Genomic DNA, 24745 nt, shown 5'->3' on the forward strand with positions numbered 1-24745 from the left:
TGAGTCCAGCCTCCGAGAGACCCCTGCCCCATGAAAGGCCACAGCCCACAGGGGTGGCTCCTCCATTTTGACAAGGGGCTGAGCAAAGACTGGGAGAAGCGGGTGAGCACAGCCCCCGTGCCCTTCTGGAGCCAGGGTGGATGGGCCTAGCTCCGCTCCCCCGTCCTGTCTTCCATGCTAGACCGTCCCCTGAAAGTCCTTTGACGTCCTCTTCTTCCTGCCGTTGTACCGAGTTCCCTTTGAATGTCCACGAAGGTATCTGGGCTCCGTGGGCTGCGTCTGCCCATCCACCTCCCCTCAGAGTGTGAGCCGAGGGCGGAGGCTCCTCTCGCTTCGCCTTTCTCTGCAACGGTGTCTACCTTGTGCTCGGACACCCCCAAACCCTCCACGCTCTAGGGCCGCGGGGGACTCTGGCGGGGCCTCCAGGACTTGGACGCTGGCACTTTAGTCGGATGCAGGCTAAAGTGTCTCTTCCACTTGGGAGAATGTCTTCTCAACCTTCTTAATGTAATTGCATGTGAGAAATCACAGAAACAGTCTCCTGTATTACCTTCCTGAAGCTTTAGGTTTTTGCCCCACTCTTAGGCTTTCATCTCTAGGAATTGACTTGAATGTGGTTTTTTTTTTTGTTTGTTTGTTTGTTTTAAAGATTTATTTATTTATGCACACAAGAGCTGGCGTGCAGGCTAGAGATGCGGGGGATGAGAGGACTCCCCAGAGACAGTGGGGAACAGAACAGGCAGATTAACCAAAACACACTGCTGAGGGGAGCAGCGGGGAATACAGGAGAGGTCTGCTGCGCCATGTGGGTCAGCTCCCTGCCGGGGATCAAACCAGAGCTGCAGAGGCTGCGGACAGCTTCACAGCGCTGCGCTCAACCCGCTGTGCCACCAGGGAGGCCCTTGAATGTGGTTTTTATAGGAGGGTCCAATTGAATTTTTCTCTCTCTGATACTCATCCGAGCACCACCAATTGAAAAGGTATTTGAAATCTTACTGGAAAGTTCTCTCCATGGTATTTGTGTCTCAGTATCAAGTGCTCCTGGGCCTAGGTCTGTTAGGGACCCTCCTTTGTCTATCTTCTGGCAATAACACCCCCTCATTGTGGAATCTGCTGGGGTTCCTCCCGGGGTAAGGGGTGTGGGGGCTGGGCTGGGGGCACCTGGGTCTGCCCCCCCCACCATAAAAGCTGGTGGCCCGATGCAGGCAGCAGGGGCTCTGGCTATTGGGTGCATGCATGTGACACCACATACCGCACCTGTGGGGACCCAATGGCTCCCCAAGGGCTGGCCCCAAGGGTCCCTGGTCCCTGCCGCCTGCTCTGGGACCCCCACCTCTGCCGGGGCGTTGAAAGAGTTTGCAGAGCCCTCATGGGGCCTTGCTGTGCGCTGTGGGGTGGAGAACAGAGGGTGGGGGCCTGTCTCCAGAGAACGGACCTCGTGGTCCAGCTGTGAACAGGGTCTGCGTCCCTGTGGCTCCCCCTCTGGCTGGACTCAGCGGAGCCGGGACTTTGTTCCACGTCCCGGGTGCCTTGTCGTGGGGTCTGCTGGTTACTGCAGAGGGACGGGCTGCAGCTGAGCTGGACACCCCTCCCTGCGCCCCTTCCCTGCCTCTCCACCATCTCCATCCCTCCACGGCCACCCCTTCTCCTCCACCTGCATTGGGACATATGGGAGCAACGCAGACCTGGGGACAGGCACCTCGGTGTTGCTGCCCTGGGGGCGAGGGGTGGGGGCGGGCGCACCTCTATGGGGTTGACGCCACCTGATGAGGAGACAAACGCTCATGTGTTACGAACTGATGAACTGATGAGTTTTTTCCGGATTGACTGTAAGGCCGGGACTCAGTACTCTGCAAATCTGTTTGGAGATGAACTAAAAACGGTGCTATGGGCCTCCCTGGTGGCGCAAGGGGTTAAGACGCAACCTGTGAAGCTGTCCACAGCCACTGCAGCGCCAGTTCCATCCTCTGCCAGGGAGCGACCCACATGGAGCAGCAGACGGGCTTGTTAGTGTCCCGCGGCCGAGAAAGGATTAGGGGTGGACATATTTCAACATATCTCGGGGGAAATGCAAAGGGAAAAAACTAAACGTGACGATACAATTTTGTTGTTTTACAGGGAAATAATATTAAAACCAGAGCTCAGGAATAAAACATGGTGAAAAGGGGCAGAGGCGCCCTCTTGGGGCTGAGGCCTGCAGGGAAGTGGTGAGGAAGCCTCTGGTGCTGTCTCTTTTATTTTTATTTTTATTATTTAAAAAAACTTGGGTTTTTTTTTTCCATGTAAGAGAACTGGGGTACAGGCCAGAGATGTGGGAGTGAGAGGATCCACCAGAGACAGAGTGGGGAGCAGAGCAGGCAGACTGACTGAAATACACTGCTGAGGGGAGCAGCGGGGAGACAGGAGAGGTCTGCTGCGCCCTGGGGGTAGCTCCTGGCTGGGATGGAACTCGTGCTGCAGCGGCTGGCCTGGCCGTGGACAGCTTCACTGTGCTGAGACTTAACCCCTGCGCCCCCAGGAGGCCCTGGATTCTTCTGTGAGACAGTCTGGTCCGTCACAAAGAGCCCCCTAGCCCAGCACAGCTCTCGCCCTTCCCAAGCAAGCTGCACGCCCTCCAGAGCCCACCGGGGCAGGATCTGCCTAGAACACAGGCTTGGACCCAGGGGGGTAGGGGGTCCCTCCTAGCCACCCTCAATGCCGGGAGAGAGGGAGATGAGGCCTCAGGCTGGTAGGGCAGGACTGGGTGTCCTGTCTCCAACCTTCCCTCTGTGGGCACCACCAAAGTTCACCCCAAGGCTCCCACCAGGAGCAGCCTAGGACCCTGGGCATCCCCAAGTCTCCCTCGGCCTCCAGAAACACCAAACTCCTAGTCACCACCCAGGGGCCGCTGGAAAGTCACAGGTAATGAGCCTGGCTCTCCCGCCAGATCCATCCTGCCCTCGGCTCCAGATGTTTGCTGTGGTCTCGGCTGGGGAGGAGTGTCCGAGGCAGGGGTGTGGGGAGGCCGCCTGCGGGACGGCCCCTCCCCCTGACTCTGAGCCCCTCCCCACCTCACACTCCCCTTCTCCTCCCGCTGCCTCTTGGGTCTCTTTGGGGTTCATCTCCAGGATGGCTGAGGACAAGGTCGGCGTGTCCCCACCCCCGTGACCCCCAGCCCCTGACCTCAGACCAGGAAGGGGCCCAGGTGGCCCTAATCCTATGCCACTCTCAGCAGGCCCTGGTTCTAGATCAGGCTGCACTCCAGCACCCCCTGGTGGGGCCCGGCCTGCCACCCGTCTTCCAGAGCCTGGCCCCTCCCTGAGGCTCCAGAGCCCCATGCCCAAGCTGTGGGGCCTCACCCCTGGGCGTGCTGGGCACAGAAGGGGCACAGAGCCAGGCACGCTGCTGCCTCCCTCGGCCTCCCGGTCTGCCCTGGGCTGCCTTCTCCCAGGCACCCTGCTCTCGGCTGTGCAGGCCTGGCCCTCTGGCCTTTCTGGCCCCTCTGGTTGCTGCATATTCCCCCAGGGGAGCCCACGGGGCCTCCCTCTCAGCGAGACCCCAGCCCTCCCCCAGCAGCACGGGCTTTGCTTCCCTCTAGCCTCCGCTGCTGGCCTCCCCGGCTCTCCTTTTCTGCTTTTGTCCATCTCCTTCCAGAAAGGGAGCTCCTGGGGGCAGCGATCCCTGGGCCGGCTCAGCTCCACCCTGGGGCCCCTCAGCCCTCTGGCCCTGGGCGAGGGCTCAGCGCTTGGCTGCCCAGTGAACTGGCAGGAGGCTGCTGGGGCCTTCCGTGATCCCTGTGACCAGCTCGGACTATGGACATGAAGCTGGTAGCAGGAGGTTGGTCCAAGGGGAGTCACCCTCCCTGGCCCCCTGCCCTGGCACTGGGAGCACCCCCATGGAGCCACCGGCCGTTCCCTCCCCGGCCTTAATTCTGGGTTCCAGTGTCACTGCCATGGGGCTGTCTCGAAACACAAACAAGCCTGTCCCCACCCCCTGCTCGCCCGCCGCTTCGGCGCGCCCCCTTAGCACTCGACACCTTCAAAATAACATGCCGTGTGTGAGTCAGCGATCACTCAGGACACAGACCTCAGTGACCCAGCAGGGACAGCCAGACAATGAACCACTGGCTGCAGGGTGTAAAGGGAGCCGACACGGGGTGGCCCCTGCTGCAGCAGCAAAGGAAGAAGCACACCTCGGAGGGGGCGGCTCGCCTGGATTCTGGCTTGTGGGTGGACAGGTTTGCTGGGCCCAGGGCCAGGGCCGGTCTGGGGTCAGGGAGAGGTGGACGGGCAGGGCCATGCAGGTCAGGCCTGGCGACAGGACGCCCTCTCCCCTCTGAGCTGCACTCTGGCTTCACCACGTGCCAGGGAGGCCCAGGAGGAGAGGACGCGGGTGCAGGGCTGGGGCCTGTTGTTGCAGGACTGTCCACTTGCCTCAGGCAGGTGGAGGAGCTCAACTTTAGCACCAAGGCCACAGACCCCCGCCTTGCACTGCCCAGACGCCCCAAGCTCCAGATGGATCTGTGCTGGAAAGTTCTGGAGCTGAGGCTCGAGCAGCAGCTGGCCACAGGGCTGAGCGCTTAGAGTCGGTGGCGGGCGCAGCAGCTCTCGCCCCTGGACGGGTGGTCCTGCGGCTGACCCGTGCTCCCTCCCTCCCTCCTGCCCCTCGCGGCTCCCCCATCCCAGCCACGAGCCCTCTGATGTGGTGCTTGGTGGAAGCAAAGCCTCCACCCAGATGCCCAGGAAGCCCGGACTCTCCCCATCAGGCGTGGCCACGCCTGGTTGCTGTGACCACTGCGAGGTTCAAGGGCGAGGTGACCAGCGCCCTCCGCACAGGTGGAGACCTAGAGCCAGGGGCAGGCCCAGGGCGGGGGTCTGGGGGGAGGCGGGCAGGGGGTGGACGCGGCCAGAGGAGGAATGCCCCGGCCCTGGGCAAAGGACAGGGCTGCTCCCCCTCCCCCTCCCCAGCAGGGTCTGCCTCCAGGAGACACACCCGGCGCCACCTGGGGGCGCTGCAGAGGCGGCTGGGGGAGCAGCTGGATGGGGGGCTCCCTCGAGGGCCCAGGGTGCTGAGAATCGGGTTGTGGGGGCAGCAGGGCAGCCCGCGCTCCCGGGACCCTCCCACCGTGCGCTCCCCTGGGGCCAGTGACGCAGGGTGAGCGGAGCACAGGGTCGGCGGGCCGCCAAGGAAGGCGGGGACAGGAAAAGGACCCCACTGCCGTGCGCCCCAGGGAGGTGCCTCATCTCCGGCCCTAAAGAGCACGGGCCCCGCCTTCTCCCCCACCCCCAGGCGGGCACCTTCCGGGCAGGGCCCTGCCAGCAGCTTGGGGGCCGCCCCAGCTGGTTCCTGCCCACAGCGTCATCAGGGGAAGAGGGGGCAACCCGTCCAGGCTCCCCCCAGAGACCACCCGGGGGCCGGCTCCGCAGGGGGCCTGGGGAGGAGGTTCGGGAGCCCCTCCCGACCGCCTGGTGCGCGGAGGCCCAGGAACCAGTCCCCCCCGGGGGGACCCGAGCCCCAGGGCAGCGGACGGTGGACAGAGCAAAAGTGCTGATGGGAACAGGCGGCCGGGGAGGGGGCGAAGCAGGGAGGCCCGGAGGAGGCCACACACAGTCGCCAGGGCCCCAGCAGACGGGGCAGCCCCCGCGGGAGGGGCACGTGCTGAGGTGGGTGCCTGGCACCCAGCTCTGGCGTCTGGTGCACGGAGCATGCACGTCCCCACCACCCCCGACAGCGCCCCTGCAGACGCTGGCCCGGGGCCCAGAGGTGCAGGCGTGGGGAGCCACGTCCACCCACCGTCTCCGGCAGCACATGATGGCCACACCTCTCGCTGGTCCCAGCAGCCCTGACACCCCTCCTTGCGGAGGCGGAGCTGGCCCCCTGCCGGGTGGGGCGCGGGGGGGGGGGGGGTGAGGGTGGGGCCAGGAGGGGATAAAGGACCACCACCCGGAGTCCAGGCACATCCCCCTCCAGCCCCGCGCCGCCCCGTCTGCAGTGAGCGCAGCCCCGGGATGCAGGCTCTCCTCCTGGCTGTCACCCTCGGCCTGGCCGCCGTCCTGCAGGCCCAGGACCCGCTGCCCTTGGCATTCGAGCCGCAGGATGTGAGGCCGGGAGGGGCGGGCAGGGCCCAGGCTGCCCGAGGAGGTGTCCTAGCGCCGAGGGACGCTGCGCTCCCCAGGGAGGGGGCTGAGCCAGCGGGGTTCCCTTCGGTCCTCAGACCCCTCGGCTCACCCAGGCCCACTGCAGGGCCCTCTGGGGGTCTCAGGGGGCTGGGCCGGGCCTGCTGTGATGGGGTCGTGGGGCTGCAGCTCCCCCTGCATTGGGCCAGGCGCCCCGAGAGCAGCAGGGCTCGTTCTAATGGCGCACGGGGTGGGGGTGCGGGGGCCCGTGCCGGGGGGCTGGCGCGGGTGGCTGGCGTAGGAGGGTCTGCGCCGCACTGGGTGGGCTCACGCACCCCCTGCTCAGGCGATCGGTACGTGGCACGTGAAGGCCGTCGTGGCGGACGAGGCCCCGCCCTGGGAGCAGAGGTCGTGGACCGTGTCCCCGGTGACAGTGACGGCCCTGGACGGCGGGGACCTCGAGGCCTCATTCACCTTCATGTGGGTGACCCGCCCCCCGGGCATGGAGTGGGTGGGGAGCTGTTCTAGTTTGGGGTGTGGGGAAAAAGCAAGTCCCCGGCCTTGAGGGGAAGGGTCCTAGGCTGGGGGTGATGGTGGAGCTTGTGGCTCTGGGCCAGGTGGGCTCAGGGGCTCAGTGTGTCCCCCACTTCAGGAAGGAGGACCAGTGCCACCGGCAACGGGTGATGCTGCGGCAAACCCAGGAGCCCGGCAGATATAGCGCCTGTGAGTTGGGGTGCCAAGCCCCCCCCACCCCCCGCCTCCCCTGCCCAGGAGCACCTGCCCCCACCCCAGGTCTCGTCCTGACATCAGACTCCAGCTGGCTCGGGTGTGCCTGCGGTGGGCTCCCTTGGGGCTCCAGGGGCTCCCCTGAGGGCAGCCAGGCGCAGGGCAGGGGGTGCCGGGGGCCCCGAGGGCGGTGCCCGCCTCTGGCAGATGTCCCCCGACCTTGGTGACCCTGCAGCTCGGCCAGGAACCCCCAGGAGGTCCTGGGTGAGGGGAAGAGTCGTGGACACAGGCCGGCTGGGGGCCCGCTGAGAGGTTCCAGGCTGCTCTGAACGTGGGCTGAGCATTTTCTCCGGGGTTCAAGGCCCCAATGCCCCCCGTTCCCTGTGCCTGCAGACGAGGGCAAGGTGAGCGTGTCCCTGCAGAGGCTGCCCGTCCAGGACCACTTCCTGCTCTACGCGGAGGGCCGGAGCCGCCGGGGGCCGTTCCGCATGGGGAAGCTCCTGGGTAAGGGGTGCCGCCCTGGCCACCCGGCCCCCAGCCCTGGTCTGCTGACTCCGCGCTGCTAGGCGGCTGCAGCCTCACTGGTTCTGGGGTTGGGACCCCCTGTGGGGGTCTCCGGGTGTGGACACAGTTGCTGCCTGGGGCAGGGCAGCCCCTGATCCCTCAGTGACCCCAATGCTCCCAGGGGGACCTCCAGTGTGGGGGAGGGTGGTTTGGCCCTGGGGGTCAGTGCCAGAGTCCTCTGGCCATAGGAGCAACAGTTCCTGGGGGCTACGAGGTCCTGCCAGCTCAGGGGTGACCGCTGGGGCCTCGGCAGCCCGGGCCCCCCAGGGGACCTCAGTGTTTCGGGGTGTTCCCGAGACTGTCCCCTTTTCCTGGGCTTGCCAGCTGGGGGAGTCCCGTCTCCAAACCCCCCAAGTCCTCATTCCCACTAGACCCTGACCCTTCTGGCCAGCCCCCGGGCTGGGAGATGCTGTCCCCTCCGGGGTCTGCCCCAAGATGGGTCACCAGTCATCTGGCCCGCAGGTCGAAATTCCGACGAGAACGTGGACGCCCTAGCAGCGTTCAGGGAGTCCGTGCAGCGCCGGGGGCTGGCCGCGGAGGGCATCTTCATGCCTGCCCAGATGGGTGAGAGGCGGCTGTGCGGGCCTGGTGTCCCCCATGGTGGACCCCCCAGGCCCCCGTGTCCCCATGACGCCCTGCCACACCCATCCTGGGGGGAGGATCAGGGCTGGGGTGATGTAGGGGCGGGCCCAGGCCCCTCTGGGTGCTCTGGGGGCCCCTGAGCTGCGGGCACTGCGGGGTTGGCCTCCCCGGGCCTCCCCTCATTCTGGGTTTCTTTGGCGCCTACAGAAAACTGCAGCCCGCGAGCGAGTGAGGTAGGTGACGGAGGCGGACGGCAGCCTGGCTCAGTGGGGATCGGCGGAGCCTCCCGGGGCTGTCCCCTGGGCTGACCCTGCTCCCGGAGCCTGTCCCCGCGTGGCACTGGGACGCCTGCCTTCTCCCCTCCTGCTGACTCGGGGACCACATCAGCGTCTGCCCCCCACTGCAGCCCCAAGAGCCCTGCACCTCCCCAGCCCCATCCTCACCCCCTCCCCCTCCTTTCTAGGGCAGCAGCCCAGGATCTGAGGTGCAGGACAGGACCGGAGGAGCCCTGTCCCCCGCTGGCCTCTCGCCCGCCTCCCCGGCACCCCTGCCCCAGCTACCTCCTCCCTGTTCCGCATAAAGAGCTTCCGCAGCCCCGACTCTGTTGTCTGTGGGCCGGGGTGGACACCTCGGGGTCTGCTGGGACGGGGTGGACACCTCGGGGTCTGCTGGGACTGGGGGGCGGCAGAGGCTGGGGAGTGGGAGGCTGGGGAGCCCAGCAATGTCCCGGCTGTCCTTGGTGAGTGTCCCCATCCAAGGCTACGAGGGTCAGGTTGGGGCCTGTGGGTCTGATGCCACCAAGCCCGGGACGGTGGTCGGGCGCTGGGGGAGGGGCGTGGGGTCACAGGATGGGCTCCAGGTGGGGTCATCTGGGCCCCTGGTTCCTGACTGGGGGGCAGTGGCAGGAGTGGGGGCACAGCAGAGGGTCCAGGCACTGGACCAGGCTCTCCCAGACTCATGAGGGTGGACGGCAGTACCCTGGGGCCCAGCTCGGGTGTGACTCTGCTTTTGCCCCATTAGGGAAGGGAATGAGGTGATATAGGTTTGGGGGACCAGAGTTGAGAACAAAGGAGTTGCATGGGCTGAAGAGCCGGTGAGGGGCGAAGGAACATGGACGTGGCTGAAGGTCACGGCCAGTTACGGGCAGCTGAGCCCGGGTGAAGAGGGCCGAGGCCTTTCTCAGACTGGGCTCCGCTCTGTGCGGGGCCACCGCCGGGGCTCCAGGGGCCTTGGGCGCTGCGCCAGGTGAGCCGAGAAGCCTCGGGGCTCTGCTGTGTCTGCGAGTCTCTGAGAAAAGTTTAGATCGGGATTCTTTATGCTCCAGGGTCTGAGGCCAATTTAACTTTGGCTACGTAGGTTCTAGGGATCAGCTGCGCGGCACTGGCCATCCGGCGCCAGCACTAAAGACAGGGCCGGAGGGTGGGCGTCCTGCGGGCGTCCTCACCACACACACACACACACACACACACACACACACACACACACACACACCCCACTGCAAGGAACACGCAGTAACTCCGGCTCTTTCGCCTCCCGCCACGCCCCGTGGCTGCCGCCTGCGGCTTTATTTTCCGCCCAGGTTTCACCAGCACATTTTGGTAGCGCAGCGACATTTTGTTAGCACAAAACAAACTCGGGAGCGTGAGCGCGGGGCTCTTGTGACACCCGGGAGAGAAGGCAGGGAAGCGGGAGATGGCAGGGGCTATGGGGATCCGGAGCTCCTTAAGCAGACTCCCCTCCCACCCGCCCCGCACCTGCCTGTGCCCCGCCTGTGCCCCGCTGCGCTTCTGCTCTGAGGGCCGGCAGGTCTGCCTGGCCTCCCAGAGTCCTTGTCCGTTTGTCCGAATCACCATGAACTGCTGGGCCTGGGGTGCACACACACCCCGCCCCCCACCGAGAGCGCACAGGAGAGGCTGGGGGCGCGGGCGTGTGGCACCTTGGCCGCGGTGCTGCTATCCAGTGAACTGGTATGTCCAAACCCGTCCAGATGGAGCCGTTGAATGTGAGCATTTTCATTCGCTAATCCCACCTCAGTGAGGCTGAAAACAGAACAAGCCCGGCTCACTGGGCCTTCAGGGGAAACTCACGGCTTAGGTTGCCGGTGGCCGAAGACCATCGGCTCTCGGAGCCAAGAACTCTCAGAAGCCACTTAGCGCCCGGCCTGGACCTGCGCGCAGTTTGCAGGTGAAGACACAGGCGGGAGGGGACGGGACAGCCGCGGCGGGTCCCTCCCGCCCCCACGGGCCACATGCCCTTCAACACGACTCCCAGCCGAGGGCGCTAGTGGCTTCCAGGCAAATCTGAATGTTTTTTTTTTTTTTAAATAAATGTAGATTGAATGATTGACTTTATTGTTTTATTTATTTATTTGTTTTGTTTATATACATGCACTGGGTACAGTCAGAAGCGCGGGAGGGCGAGAGAATTCACCAGAGCCAGAGTGGGGAGCAGAGCAGGCAGAAGGACCGAAGCACACTGCTGAGGGGAGCAGTGGGCGGCAGGAGAGGTCTGCGCGCCATGCGGGACCCTCCTCCAGTGGCCGGGGAGCAGCTGGGTATTGAACCGTGGCTGCAGAGGCCGCAGGCATCTTCGCAACCCAGTGCTCAACCACTGCGCCACCGGGGAGGCCCCAAATCTGAATGTTTTAAATAAACAGCTTAACATCAGCTTGGCACTGCTTTGCTTGCTCGCTGTAAAATATAAGATCATTTTGATCCTTTGCCCGAGCACAGCACGGAGACCAAGTGGCTGCTGAGAGGACACAGCCTCCTGCCAGGTCAGTGCCGCCCCGCGGGTCTGCCAGGACCACCACGTCCCCACCGCACCGTCCTCTGGCCGACCCGGGGCGCGAGTGTGCAGAGCGGCCGGGGGCATGAGCCTGGGGGAGTGACAGGTGTGCCCCACCCCGGCCTTGGCCCGCCCAGGTGTGGTGCCCCGTCTGCTCAGCTCCAACGTCATTTCCATAGACATGTCCTCTGGCCACTGACTCCTTGGTCACCTCCGCAGAGCCCGCCGACATCTTTCCTCATTTCATTCATGTTATCTAGGTGCTGCTGAAAGCGGGGGAGAGAGAGAGCACGGGGTGCAGGTCAGAGGTATGGGGGTGAGAGGATCCACCGGAGGCGGAGTGGGGGCAGCACCCGCGGATCTACCGGGACCCGCTGCTGCGGGGGGCAGCGGGCAGGGCAGGCCTGCTGCGCCCGCGGGTCACCGCCCAGGCGGGGGGTCGGCACTCAGGCCCGGTGGTCCAGGGCCTGTTCTGTGTAAGCAAACGAGGCCTCAGCGGAAGGCGGGCGGGCTCCGCCTGCCCCTCCCCGCGCGCCCCGCCGGGGCGGACCCGGGCCCCAGGCCACCCCGCCTCAGGGTCAGGGTCGCAGCCTCGCAGAGGGACAGCATCCCCGCCCAGCTGCTGAGAAGTGGGGGTCCACTTCGCGGCCCCCTGTGCTGTGGGCCTGGTCAGCGGGAGGCGGCGCAGGCTGCGGGTGCGCGTCCTGGGGGCTCCCCTGCGGTTACGCCGCCGCCTTCCAGAAACGCTCACGGTGCCCCCCAAATCGCGTCCCAGGCCCACACCGCCGTCCTGAATCCCCGGACCCCGCGTCTCGCCCGGGGCAGGGCCGCCGAGCGCGAGGCCGCCTCCAGGCGCTGGCGCAGCGGGGGGGGGGGGGGGGGGACCCCCGACCCCGACCCGGGGCGCAGCGGGCGGGCGCCGGGGCGTGTGGGCGGGGCCGCGTGTGGGCGGGGCCGCGTGTGGGCGGGGCCGCGTGTGGGCGGGGCCGCGTGTGGGCGGGGCCGCGTGTGGGCGGGGCCGCGTGTGGGCGGGGAGGGGCGGGGCGGGCGGGCGGGGCGGGGCGGGCGGGCGGGGCGGGGCGGGCGGGCGGGGCGGGCGGGCGGGCGGGGCGGGGCGGGCGGGCGGGGCGGGGCGGGCGGGCGGGGCGGGGCGGGCGGGCGGGGCGGGGCGGGCGGGCGGGGCGGGGCGGGCGGGCGGGGCGGGGCGGGGCGGGGCGGGGCGGGCGGGTGGGCGGGGCGCGCGGGCCCCTTGCCGGACACCCGCGGTCTCGCAGGCCCGCAGGAGGCCCGGAGGACGCCTCGGCCCCTGGCCCAGCGGGCCCGGCGGGCGGCCCGGTGTCCCCGCGGGGTGCGCTCCCGTCCGACCTACCTTGGGCCAGGCCGCAGGGGTGAGTTGAGTCTGCACTTCTGGGGTCCGTCGCGCCCCCGCCCCGCGTCCCCCCGCAAGTCCGGCTGCGGGGCTCGGCGCGGCCCCGGTGCGGCCCGGCTCCGCGTCGGCGACCCCGGGCCCCGGGCCCCCCGGGCCCCCCGAGCCCCCCCAGCCCCGAGCCCCGCTCCCGCGGAGCCGACGGCCGAAGCGGGGCTTGAGGCCGCTGCGCGCGCGGCCCGGGCGGGGAGGCGCGGGACCGGCCGGCCCAGGCCCCGGGGGAGCGGCCGCGCCCAGCCCCGGCTGCCTCTGCCCTCGGCCGGCCCCGCGCCGGACACCCCGCCCGGGGGCGCCGCGGCTGTGCCGCCCTCCGCGGCCCATCCCCAGCCCGGCTGGGACGGTGGCGGGCGGGGCGGGCCAGAGGGCCGAGGCCTTCCCGCGCCTTGGGGCGCCGGGGCGGGGCTCGGGAGGGCACTGTGGGGGCCGCGGGCGCGGCTCTGCCTGTTGCGCGCGTCTGGCTGCCGGGCGTCCCCCGGGCCGCTGCCCGCCCCAGAGAGGAGCCGGGCCGCCCGGTCCAGCGGCGCCCCCGGCACAGCCGCAGCTCGGCGGGTCGCGGGGACCCGGGCGCCCAGGGCAGGGCCACCGCTCTGAGAAGGCGCTTTCCTCCGCAGCGTCCGGGGCCCGCCGCCGCCCTCGCTGGCCGCCGCCACCCCTGGGACCCCGCCCCAGCCATGCGTCCCCGCAGACTGGCCCTGGGCCTGGGCTCCTGCCTCTTAGTGGGCGCCGCCGTCTGGGCTCTGTGGTGAGCACGCCCCGGGCCCCCTCCTTTCCAGTCGCTATCCCCACCCACCCTTCCCCATCCCAGGCCCTGCCTACCTCTCCTGGACGCCTGTCCCCTCCCTCAGTGCAGGGAATTCTGGCTTTGGAGTTTTGCCCCCCACCCCCACTTGCTCTTCCTTGGCAGTCCTGCTCACCCTGTGCAGTTCACCCGTGGGGGTTCCCTGCCGGTCCAGGGGCTGCCCCTCGCCCCCCAGAGTGCTCCTGCCCTAGCCCAGGCTGGCCCCCTGCGGGAGACAGTGTCCCCAGGCCAGCCAGGCAGACAGGCCTCTGCCTCCATCCCCACACAGTGGGCTCCTCTCTCCCACCAGCGTGCACTTAGTGGGTCTTCAGCCTCTGGGCAGAGTCAGCAGGTGTTTCTCCTTCCCAGGGTGCATGTCGACAACTGGCTGCCATTCTCCTATGTCCCCTATTACCTCCCCTGCCCAGAGATCTTGTAAGTATGGGGTTGAGAGAATTAGGGGTCCCCGTGGGCTGCCCAGAGTGGGGAGACTGTGCTTGGGTCACTTTGTTTGCAGGTTCCCGGGCACCAAGCTCAGGGCTGTGGTAGTGTGGTGAGTGGGTGATGTGTGTGCTGCCGCAGAGGTGGCGTTGAAATCCCCCGTTTCAATCTTCGGGTGACGTGGCAGCCCCTGTTCTTCCTGTTTCACCTTGTTGCAAGTTCTGAGCCTCACCTGCTGCACCTGTCAGGCGGAAAGGGAGGGCCCGTAGCTTTGCAGGACGTGGCCTCAAATGCTGTGCTCTGTGTGGATCCAAGGGACAAGTGGACACGAGACTCAGTCTGTAACCTGGGGCCATTCTGACTTGGGCCCATGAAGGGTGAAAATTGGGTGGCGCTGCTCGGGGGCGTCTGGCCCCAAGGTCTTTTGTTTTTCATGGCGGGTCTGAAATGCGGGTCAGAGACAGCCTGTCAATAAGGAGCGTTTCTGTTTTAGTGTGAACATAGAACATAGTCAATTAGGCAGCTGGCGGGGAGACCGGGAGACATGTTGGGCCCCACCGGCCGGAGTCACGCTCTGGCTGCAGGTGCCCAGCCTGCCTCGGTCACTGCTCTGCTCTCCAGGGGAGCCCAGCGTGTGCCTCATTGGCTCTAAAAACAGAAATGGAAATGGCTGGGAGCTGGCTTTATTTTTCAATGTGGTTCATCCCTTCGTGGTTACCACTGTTTCACTCCACCCAGGGACTGGGTCATAAATCTTGAACACCCCTCTTTCCCACTGACAACTGGGGGGCATTTAGGGTGTGTCCAGTTCCCCAGTGTTCTGCCTTTGTTTGTAAGCAGCGGCTTGGATAGAATGTTTTTCGATCCTTGAAGAACCTTTTGTTTGCTACGTTCCCTGCTTATAAATAATTATCGAGACTAGGTAGAAGGAAAAAGATTCATTCTCAAAAATCAAGATAATTCACAGTGAGAAAGCAGACCTGGGCAGCGGCTCTCCCCTCCCATGCCCGCAGGTAGCTCGGATGGTGTTGGGACTGGAAGGAGCCGGCAGGGCACGCAGTAAAAAAGTGACATGGAAGGCAACACATTATAGAAACAGCATTGTAGGGCCTGCTGGTGGCGCGAGGAGTTAGGCACAACACTGTGAAGCTACCCTGTAGCCTCTGCAGCACAAGTTCGATCCCTGGCCAGGGAACAACCCACATGGCGCCGCAGACCTCTCCTGGCTCGCCTGCTGCTCCCCTCGGCAGTGTATTTCAGTCAGTCTGCCTGTTCTGCTCCCCACTCTGTCTCTGGTGAATGCTCTCACCCCCCGCACCTCTCGCCTGTACCCCAGCTCTTATATGCATAAATAAATAAATCAAAAAAAAAAAAAGTGCTATAGAAATAGAGCGTGTGGTCCCTGTCCCGGGCACTGGTGAGTTCCCTGACAAGGAGCAGAGTCCTCTAAACTCCGATCACCATCCCTGGCAGGTGCAACCTGTGTGTGTGAAAGGCAAGGACTTGGGAGATAAAAATCTGTCACAAGCCTTTGCTTGCTCAGCCTGACTGAGCAGGCCTGGGGGTCACCGGGGGTGGGGGTGGGGTCCTTGTCCCTATAAATCTGTTTTCTTTTGCCCAGCTTGTGGCTTTTCTTTCACAGTAGAATCTCGATCCCCTTGTCAGGGGGTCTTTCCAGAAGGATCGGGACACAGTGGCATTCATGCACCCCCAGCCCTGGCTCGTGCTGGTGGTAGTGGGTGTTACAAAAAAACGAACCCAGAGTCTTGCTGGTTGGAGAGATGGGGGTGCTTTCTTTGGTTTAAATTTCAATTATTCAAGCACACGGAGGCCTCCGCCCCCCGCCCCACCCCACCACGTCCCATTAACCACGTTTCCCTTTCTCCATGCTCAGGCTCTGCCGCTCGCTGGCCTGCCTGGTTCTGAATGTCAGTCGTGGCCAAAAGTCTTTTATTTTTTAAAGATTGATCTATGCATCCAAGATCTGGGGTGCTGGCCGGAGGTGCGGGCCGAGTGTCTTTGAATGCGTCGGGAGTTGGAGAATGTTGCTTGTGGCCACGTCGCTCCTTTCTGCTGCTTCCCTCTTTCCTTGGACTTGTGTTACTCTGACTTCCGGGCCAGGGCAGGGAGGCGCTCCCCTGGGGGCCCATCTGTGGCTCTGGTGCGGAGTCTCCGCTGCTGTCCCTGGCGCCGCCCAGGCCGCTGTGCCCTCAGTGGGGCCCCCTTCTTACCTTCACCCCTTCCAGTGCCGTCGCTCTGAAGCCAGGGCTGGAATCGGGCTTGTCATGGGAGATGGGGGCTGAGGGCCAGTTGGGCGAATTGACTTGAAGAAGTGTAGATTTGAGGGTCCAGACGCATCACCGAAGGGCAAATATTACAGGAATGCGCTAATATGGGGTCCCAGAGCAGCCAGATTCATAGAGACAGAAGCAGAATAGTGGGGGGGTGTTTAATGGGGAAGGTTTCATTTGGGGAGGATGAAGCCCCCTGGAGAGGGATGGTGGGTGGACAGAGAACGGGGTTCGCGCCAGGGACTGTACACTTCCACAGGGCTAAAGGAGATCTCCGCTGCGTATATTTCACCACCAAAAATACCACGCGGACTGGAGAAGGCAGGAGCCCTCCAGGAGTATGTGGCGTAGGTGTCCTGCTGCGGGCCTGGAGCCAGCTGCCCTGACTCGCTCCCTGGGTGGCCTTGGGCCTGCCTGTCCTTTCTCTGGGCCTCACTCCCACCCCTGGGACAGCCGCAGGCTTCATTGTTGCCATCTGTAGCCCAGGGAGTGGAAGGCCTGGCCCCAGGGCTCTGGCGGGCTGGTGGCTCTGGTGCAGAGCTGGAGGCTCCCGTGCCACCTGCCACCTGCCGTCTTCCGTTACCCAGCAGCCGCCACCGCTCTCCCGGGGCCGCTCCCTTCTGCACCCACACTGGCCTGAGGCAGCGAGTGGTTGCCCGCCCTCGCAGGTGTGCTCGGGCAGGGGTGGGGGCGCCCCATCTCATAGGCCTTGTTTAATTCCCATGGGTGGATCCCCTTTTATAGATGCGGAAAAGGGGTGTATCTGGCGGGGTCCTACTGAAGACACAGCCAGGGGAGGGAGGGAGGGAAGCTGGCTGCAGGGGTGGCAGGGCCAGCTGGAAATCTACAGGCCGGCGTCAGGGAGAGCAGGGTCCGGCCGGCCCAGCGCATCCGGACAGTTTTCACATGCAGATGCCCTCAGAGCACGCCCGGATGGCGCTGGAGACCCGGATCCTACCGCGGACCCCACTGGGAGCCCAGGTTAATGGGCTCGCCTGAGGACCCTGCTTAAGTGGCACAGCTGGGCCCCCCAGTTTCTCTAGTCTCTTAGCTGGTGCTGGGTGCCCAGTGCCGGAGAAGGCGTCAGCTTTGGAGAGCGGCGGCCCGAGGGTGCCTCGCCGCGCCCACCCCGAGGCCTGCGCACGTGCGTGGGGGCAGGGGGCAGAGCAGCGGGGAGGCTGGAGGGGGTCCGCTGGGACCTGGGGTTTGCCTGCCCCGTGGGGGCATTTGGTTCATCTCAGCTTTCTTCTTCCCTGCTGAGCACCTCCACTAACTAACAGCTCTTGTCGCCTCCACCATCAGCAACATGAAGCTGCAGTACAAGGGGGAGAGGCCTTTCCAGCCCGCGGCACAGTAAGCGATGGTCTCTGTCCCCTGGGTGGCCCTGGCGGGGCTGCCTCCCTTTGCTCACCGCGCCCTCCTCTGTTCCAGGGCACAGTACCCGCAGCCCAAGCTGCTGGAGCAGAGGTAGGCATCAAGGCGGTCAGGGCGCAAAGAGGAGGCTGGACTGGCGAGAAGGCCGTCTAAGCTGGGGTGGTGGGCAGGGGAGGTGGCCTTGGGGTCCGGTCACCTGAGACCAGGCAGAGACACGGTCTAGGAGTCAGGGATGGGGACGTGCACCGGCTGTGTCAGCTCTGAGCTGTATTCAGGTGCGTAGTAGTCGTCCCCACCTTGCTGGGGGCCAGAGGGGTGCACAGAGCTGCCCAGGGCCACGCAGCTCGGGGAGGGGTGGGGGTGGCAGTGCCTGGGCAGGATGTGGATGTTACCAGGGGAGCGCTCAGCCCCAGGCTCCCCTCCGCCAGGCCTGTGGAGCTGCTGACACTCACGCCCTGGCTGGCGCCCATCGTGTCCGAGGGCACCTTCGACCCCGAGCTCCTGCAGCACATCTACCAGCCGCTGAACCTGACCATTGGGGTCACGGTGTTTGCAGTGGGGAAGTGAGTAGTGGGCTGGGGTGGGGGTGAGGGCACCCCTGAGCCACAGGGGCGGATGGTCTGGGAAGGACCTGACCTGGGTACTAGGAGGCCCTGAGCCAGGCGCTGTGTGGGGAGAGGCTGAGGGGAGGGGGCCGGGGCGGGGGCAGCCCAGGGGCGGGGCAGTGGGAACTTTGAGTCAGGACTCCCTCAGCCCTCTGCCTCCCCCAAGTGGTCCAGTCAGGCCTCAGAGATGAGGCGTTGACCCCAGACCACTTCCCATAACTGGGGGCTGTGGTCAGGCCACGCGGTCAGGAGGTCCGGGGCCCCTGGCCTGCCGCAGGAGCTCTCCCCTCCACCTCTCGGCACATTTCCTGTTTCCTCTCCTCCCCGAGCCTACCTGCCTCTTTGGGGACCCCTGGGGGACTGTGTTGGGGCTCCCTGGATGACCCACCCGCGGCCGGGTCACCCCCTGGTCTGAACAGCTGCAGCCTGGGGCGGCGAGGGGCGGTGGCTGCAGTTTCCTCCTGTTCCACGTCCCCCCCAGGCCCCCCCAGTTCACCCTCCTTTGGTGCGGTCACTGCTGCTTGTTGCTGCCCTCTCTCTGGCCTAGGCGTCTCGGCCTCTGAAACGGGAACCGCAGGGCCTTCCTCCTGGCCAGTGAGTGAGGCTGGAAGTGGCGAGCGCGGGGTGGCGCTCGCGTGCGGGCTCAGCTTGCTCACCCGGGTCTTCAGCGCTGGGGACCGTGATTGGGGAAGTGGAGCTCAGGTGGGGACCCCAGGAGTGGCCCCGCCGCGGCAGGTGATGGGTGGCCGCCCCCAGGTACACGGGCTTCATGCGGCACTTCCTGGAGTCGGCCGAGTGGTTCTTCATGCGAGGTTACCGGGTGCACTACTATGTCTTCACCGACGACCCCGCGGCCATCCCCCGGGGCCCACTGGGCGCCGGCCGCCGCCTCAGCGTCTTCCCGGTGCAGCCGCACTCCCGCTGGGAGGAGGTGTCCATGCGCCGGATGGAGACCATCAGCCAGCACATCGCCGCCAGGGCGCACCGGGAGGTGGACTACCTCTTCTGCCTCGATGTGGACATGGTGTTCCGGAACCCCTGGGGCCCCGAGACTCTGGGCGACCTGGTCGCGGCCATCCACCCCGGCTACTTCATGGCCCCCCGCCAGCAGTTCCCCTACGAGCGCAGGCCGGTCTCCACCGCCTTCGTGGCGGAGGGCGAGGGGGACTTCTACTATGGCGGGGCGGTCTTTGGGGGGCGCGTGGCCAGGGTGTACGAGTTTACCAGGGGCTGCCACATGGCCATCCTGGCCGACAAGGCCAACGGCGTCATGGCCGCCTGGCAGGAGGAGAGCCACCTGAACCGCCGCTTCATCTCGCACAAGCCCTCCAGGGTGCTGTCCCCCGAGTACCTCTGGGACGACAGGAAGCCGCAGCCACCCAGCCTGAAGCTGATCCGCTTTTCCACCCTGGACAAGGACACCCGCTGGCTGAGGGGCTGACGCAGAGCCGGGCTGCCACGCCCACGGAGCAGCTTGCCCCGCAGGGATCCCGGCCACCCAGGGGCCGAGCCTCGGGCGAGAGCAGACTGTTCTGTGCCCCGTCTAGCAGAACCCGGCCGGAAATGAATGCAGAAAAGCCTCTGCGAACTCGAAAGGGCTGTGCCCACGTGCCCAGCACACAGAGACCGGCCAGACGCCGGGAGCAGGGAGCCGGGTCAAGCAGGTGCGCCCACAGCCAACCCCAGCAGCAGTGCCTTTGCCGGGTGCGGTCTCGGCCCCCTGTCAGAGTGGGGTGCGAAAGGCGGCCGGACCCTGTCCTCTGGCTGCAGGAGGTGTCAGCGCTGTGACCTCACTTGGGACCCCGCAGTGAGGCTTTGAAAGGCACCAGGTCTCGGCAGCTCCTGTGGTCCAATCCAGCCGGCACCCCAGGGTGGACTGGCCTGAGCCTGAGCTTCCTCCTTTGTAAGAGTGTTCGGGTGGTTTTTAATAAAGCTGGCCTGTGCCAGGCCCTCAGCAGGGCCTGACCACCTGCATATCCAAGTGTCCGTGCTGCTGGCCACCGGGGGTGAGGCAGCCTGGGTTTCAAACGCCATCAACTTGTGGGAGTGGTGGAGGGGGGTATATGTATGGCTTTAAAAAAAACCTGGGTTGGGCCTCCCCGGTGGCGCAGCGGTTGAGTGCTGGGTTGCAAAGCTGCCCGCAGCCTCTGCAGCACCGGTTCAATCCCCGGCTGCTCCCCGGGCCACCGGAGGAGGGTCCCGCATGGCGCGCAGACCTCTCCTGCCGCCCGCTGCTCCCCTCAGCAGTGTCCTTCGGTCCTTCTGCCTGCTCTGCTCCCCGCTCTGGCTCTGGTGAATCCTCACCCTCCCGTGCTTCTGACTGTACCCAGTGCTTGTATAAATAAATAAATAAATCCTTAAAAAAAAAAAAAAAACTAAGTCTATTTAAAAAAAAAAAAAAAAAAAAAACCTGGGTTAACTTGGAGGGTTCATGGGCTCTTAGCTCCCGAGGGCATGACAAATGTCTCAGGCCCTCCTGGCTCCGGGCCAGCCTCAGCCCAGAGAGGCCATCTGCGGGGTCAGAGGCCTGCCGGGGCAGCCTCTCCTGTGGCTCCAGAGACTCACCCCCGAGCCTGGCAGGGTAGAGGTGGGGTGGGCCCCCTGGCCCACCGTCTGTCCCTGGAGGCAGCGGCAGCGTTCCATGCAGGGGTGAGGCAGAGCCTGGGGGGGTACCATGTCCACATCAGGAGTGGGCAGCCACCTGGAGATCCCAGAAAACCTGGGGCCAGCCCCGAGCCCACTCCTCCTGCAGCGTGTGGTTTGGTCAGCGAGCAGGACCAAAGGCAGGAGAGGGGCCAGACTGTCTCCATGAGGTGAGGAGAAGTCCTGGGCTGGGCTGCAGCGCAGGAGTGCCCTGGAGGGCGTCTGGGGGTTACAGAGGGAGGGGCAGTGAGCCCAGGCCGGGTGGGCTCACTGCTCCTGTAGAAAAAGGGGTGAGATTGGGGCAGCCAGGGTTACAGTAAACACCCCCTGGAACACCCCTCCTTCGTGGGCCCCTGAGCTGGACACCAGCAGGGCCGCAGCAGGGACAAGCTGCCCCTGTGTCCCTGCGGCCCTGCCAGAGGCCTGGACAGCAGAGGGGCAGGCAGGGGCGGCCTGACCTTGTGCCTGCAGACCTGCCCTTCACTTCTGCTTCCAGGTCCCGGCTCAGCCCTGCGCGCACCTGACCTCTGGGGGCACATGGGGGCGGGGCGGGGGGTCAGGGCGACTCCCGCGTCCCCGGGTCGCCACTGCCATCCCGGCCAGCACCGCAGTCGCTGGCTGGGCCGGGGGTGGAGGCCCGGGGGGCAGAGGAGGCCCCGCGCAGGGGCTCGGGACTGGCGGGGACCCGCCCACGCGGGGCCGGCCAGCGCGGAGGTCCGGGCGTGCGCGCGGCTGGGCGGGGCTCTCGGGCGCGCGCTGGCCGCCGGACCCCCGGCCCGAGCCCCGCCGCCCGCGCCGCGCGCCCCCGCAGCCGGCGGGCCCGCCCCTCGCACCTGCGGCGGGGCCGGGCGGGGGTCGGGCGGGGGCCGGGGAGGGGGCCGGGGCGGCGCCGGGCGGGGGCCGGGCGGGGTCCGGGCGGGTCCCGGGGGCGGGTTCGGGCGGGTCCGGGCGGGGTCCGGGGCGGGACTGGGCGGGGCCGAGCCGGAGGCGGGGCCAGGGCCTAGCGGGGCGGGGGCGGGGCGGGTCCCGGGGGCGGGGCCGCGGCGAGGCCGAGACGGGGGCGGGGCCAGGGGCGGCCGGGGGCGGAGCCGGGCGGGGCCGGGGCGTCCGTGGCGGGGCCGTGTCGGGGGCGGGGCCGGGCGGGGCCGGGCGGCCGGGGCGCGTCCCGGGGGCGGGGCCGGGAGCAGGGGGCGGCCGGGGGCGGGGCTGGGCGTGTCCCGGGCCGGGGCGCGTCCCGGGGGCGGGGCCGGGAGCAGGGGCGGCCGGGGGCGGGGCTGGGCGTGTCCCGGGCCGGGGCGGGTCCCGGGGGCGGGGCGGGGCCGCGGCTGTCCCGCCCCCGGCCGGAGCCCGCGAGCCCGGGCGGCGCCGAGCGCGGGGCCCGAGCGGGCGGCCGGGCGGGCGGGCGGGCGGCGCAGACAATGGCAGCGGCGCGGGCGGCGGCGGCGCGGGCGAGGGCGGCGCAGCCCCGGGCCCGGCGGGGACGCGAGGCCGCGCCATGAGCCCCGCCGCCGGGCGCCCCCCTGCGCCGCGCGCGGGCCGAGGCGAGCGGCCGCTGCGAGCCCCGGGCCCCGCCCTGGGGCCGGCGATGCGCAGCCGGGGCTGAGGACGATGGTCGATTGCCAGGTGAGTGCCCGGCCCGCCCGCGCCGCGCCCCCGGGCCCCGGGAAACTGGGCCGAGAGCGGGACGGCCGGGCCCGGCGGGCGGGTGCGGGGCCGGGGAGGTTCCGCCCGGCGGGGCCCGACCCAGCGCCCCCCGTGGGGTTTCCTTGGGAGACGGGAGCCCCTGGAATCCTGGGGGACCCTGCGCAGCCCCTCCCACGCGAGGCAGTTTCCTCTTGGCGTCGCCGCGCGCCCAGAGAGTCACCGCGTTGGCTTCACAGGTGGGGACCCTGGGGCGGGGCAGAGGGGTGCTGGACGGGGGGGGGGGGGGGGGGTTAGGAGGGGCTGGGGTGGCGTTTGGAGAAGAAAGAGGCTGAGAGGCTGCAGGCAGCTTCTGCCGCGGCGCTGGGCTTCGGGTCTGCGACCACCGGCTCCATAGAGTGGGGGGGAGGAGCCCCCCAGGTTTCCAGGGGTCACCTGGGCCAGGACCGCCCCCCTGGCAGCCCGGAGAGGACAGGTTCTGGGGACCTGCACCAACACTCTGGACACCTGGAACTAGGAGGAACCCGCCCCCCTGGTGTGGCGGGGGCTTCAGGGTGGAAGACCTCGGTGTATTCCTCCAGAAATTGGGATGGCACCAAAGGCCCAAGGATGGGATCACCCGAGGGTCTGCTGGCCTTGGCCCAGCGCTGCCCTCCAGTACACCCCCAGTCCTTGGGCAGCAAATGCTCCTGCTCCCTCGAGGTCCTGCGGAGCAGAGCGCCCGCAGGCCAGGCTCGGGCACCCCTAGAGCTCGCAGGGCCTCGGCTCCCTGGGGCGGGGAGCGTCGCAGCCGCTGGGAGCCTGCAGGGCTCCTCACCTGGCAGTGGGCCTGGAGCCAGGCGGGGTGAGGAGTAGCGTGGGTGCACCGGACGCCGGGACCCTGGAGGGGAAAAGCAGGACCAGGCAAACTTGGGAGGCCCCTCACATCCCCCTGGAGCGGTGTCCTGCTCCCGGCCCCTGGGGGGGCGGCCGCTGCCTTGGCTACAGCCAAACAAAGGTGTGTGTTTTGTTTTCCGGTTCCTGCCGGGCTGCGGCGCCTGGGCTGACCTCCAGGGGGCGGGCTGCACCCGCTGTTCAGCTGTCAGCTGGCCCAGGAGGGGACACCCAGGGGTCATTCTGGGGGTCCCCCTGCCTCCAGCCCAAGCTGCACCTTTTGTTAGTAGCCTCCATGTCCACCGGGTGGGCTGCTCAGAGGTGGGGGCTTGAGCTGCGGCCACCATGCGTTCAGCTCCCGTGGCCTCAGCGCTCCCGGAGCCCGGGCCGGGCTGCTTGGTCCCCGGAGGGGCTGTGAGGACCACGTGGCCGCTCCCTCCCGGGGCTGGAGAGGAGGTGGGGCAGCCCCAGGGCATGACGCCTGGAGAGAAGAGCAAGGACCCCAGGGCGATGAGACGGTTGCTGATGAGACGGTTGCTGCTGCGGTGCGGAGGGAGGGCCTGGGCCGGGGTGGACGACGCTGCCCGTGGGCCGGCGCGGGGAAGCACAAAGACACGGAGACCAGGAGGCCGCGGGGAATTTGGCCACAGAGCAGGTGGAAAAGGAGCAGGTGGGGAAGGGAGGGAACAGGCACGCTCCGGGCCTGAAGATACCACCTGTGGGGGCTGGGACACCCCTGACCTGGGGCGCGGGGCACACAGGACGCAGTCGGAGGAGGTCAGTTCCTCTGGCTGCCCGTGGCCCTTCACCGCGTCGCCGCCGCTGGCCTCTGTCGGGCAGGTCGCTGCACCCCAGCTTGCGTCCCCAGCGCGAGGACGCAGCGACAGCGGGTGGGCGCGCGGACAGGACGGGTAAGGCCCAGCCGCAGGGCTGTGACTGCATCCCGGAAGGGGCAGCCGCGGCTCCGCCATGTGCTGGGGGCCAGAACCGGCCTCCCCGTCCATCCGCCCTGGAGGGCGAGGTCCTGGGAAGAGGTTGCTGGAGTGCCCTGTGGGCGCCCCCATCCCGCCAGCCTGATGAGGCCTGGGGTGCGGGGTGAGCAGGCCCTGGGAGGCTTGCGGTCCTCCATTTCAGCCCCCTCACGGCCCAGACCAGGAAGCCAGCCCACCGGGGAAGCGACGTTCCCTGGAGACAGCGCCGGAACCCAGGCCCGGCCTGAGTGAGCCCCTGCGGGGTCTCGCCCCTCTTTATGACTCTCCCCCCAGCAGGTGCTTGCCGCGGCTACGTCCCGCCCCAGGCCCCGCGTGTCGGCCTCACCCCCCCCCCCACTGACGCCGTCTCTAGGGAGCACGTGCCAGCTGCGAAGGTGGGGCAGCGGGAGGCCGAGTGGCCGGTGGCTGGCCCGGGGGGTAGAGCTGCAGAGGGCACAGCCGGGAACCCATATGTCTTTGCCTCTCCACACCTCGGCTGGATGTGGCACCCCAGGATGGCTGCCTCTGTTCTCAATGCCCAGGCCCCCGGATTCCCCTCCTCGGGCCCCCTCCTCGCCTGCCGTCACCCGCCCTACGGCCCCTGACCCTCAGCCCCTTGAGGTTCGCCAGCACATGCATCTGCGGGAGTTGCAGAGGGGGGATTCGTGCCCTCGCGGTGGGCGTGAGCTCCCCGCGCCCCGGGCCGGCTGGAGGAAGCAGTGGGACAGTCCAGAGAGTTGGCAGGGGCTTCCACGGGGGCAGCGGTGGGCGCAGAGAGGTGTTCTGGAAGGAGGCCCCTGTGGTCCCGGCTGACGGAGGAGGGAGGCGCGAGGCTGGAGACGAGGACGGCGACGGGCTGGGCTCGGGCCGGCCGCCCTGCAGGGTCACCGCCCAGGCCCGCCCGGAACACAGGGGCAACACTTCAGGGGGCAGCGGGTGGGGCAGCCG

At 67.2% G+C, this 24745-nt stretch overlaps 1 protein-coding gene across 1 annotated transcript; it reads left to right on the forward strand.

The window, feature by feature from the left end:
- Positions 1 to 12851: 12851 nt before the first annotated feature.
- Positions 12852 to 19110, forward strand: GBGT1 (globoside alpha-1,3-N-acetylgalactosaminyltransferase 1 (FORS blood group); the record flags this gene model as incomplete). The annotated part of the gene is made up of 6 exons (XM_084236291.1): positions 12852 to 12922; positions 13328 to 13393; positions 16993 to 17043; positions 17122 to 17157; positions 17493 to 17627; positions 18426 to 19110. The coding sequence occupies 6 exons, from the start codon at positions 12852 to 12854 to the stop codon at positions 19108 to 19110; spliced, it is 1044 nt and encodes a 347-aa protein (XP_084092417.1).
- Positions 19111 to 24745: the final 5635 nt, after the last annotated feature.

Source organism: Talpa europaea (genome assembly GCF_964194135.1).
Source record: "Talpa europaea genome assembly, chromosome: 7".
Lineage (NCBI taxonomy): Eukaryota > Metazoa > Chordata > Mammalia > Eulipotyphla > Talpidae > Talpa > Talpa europaea.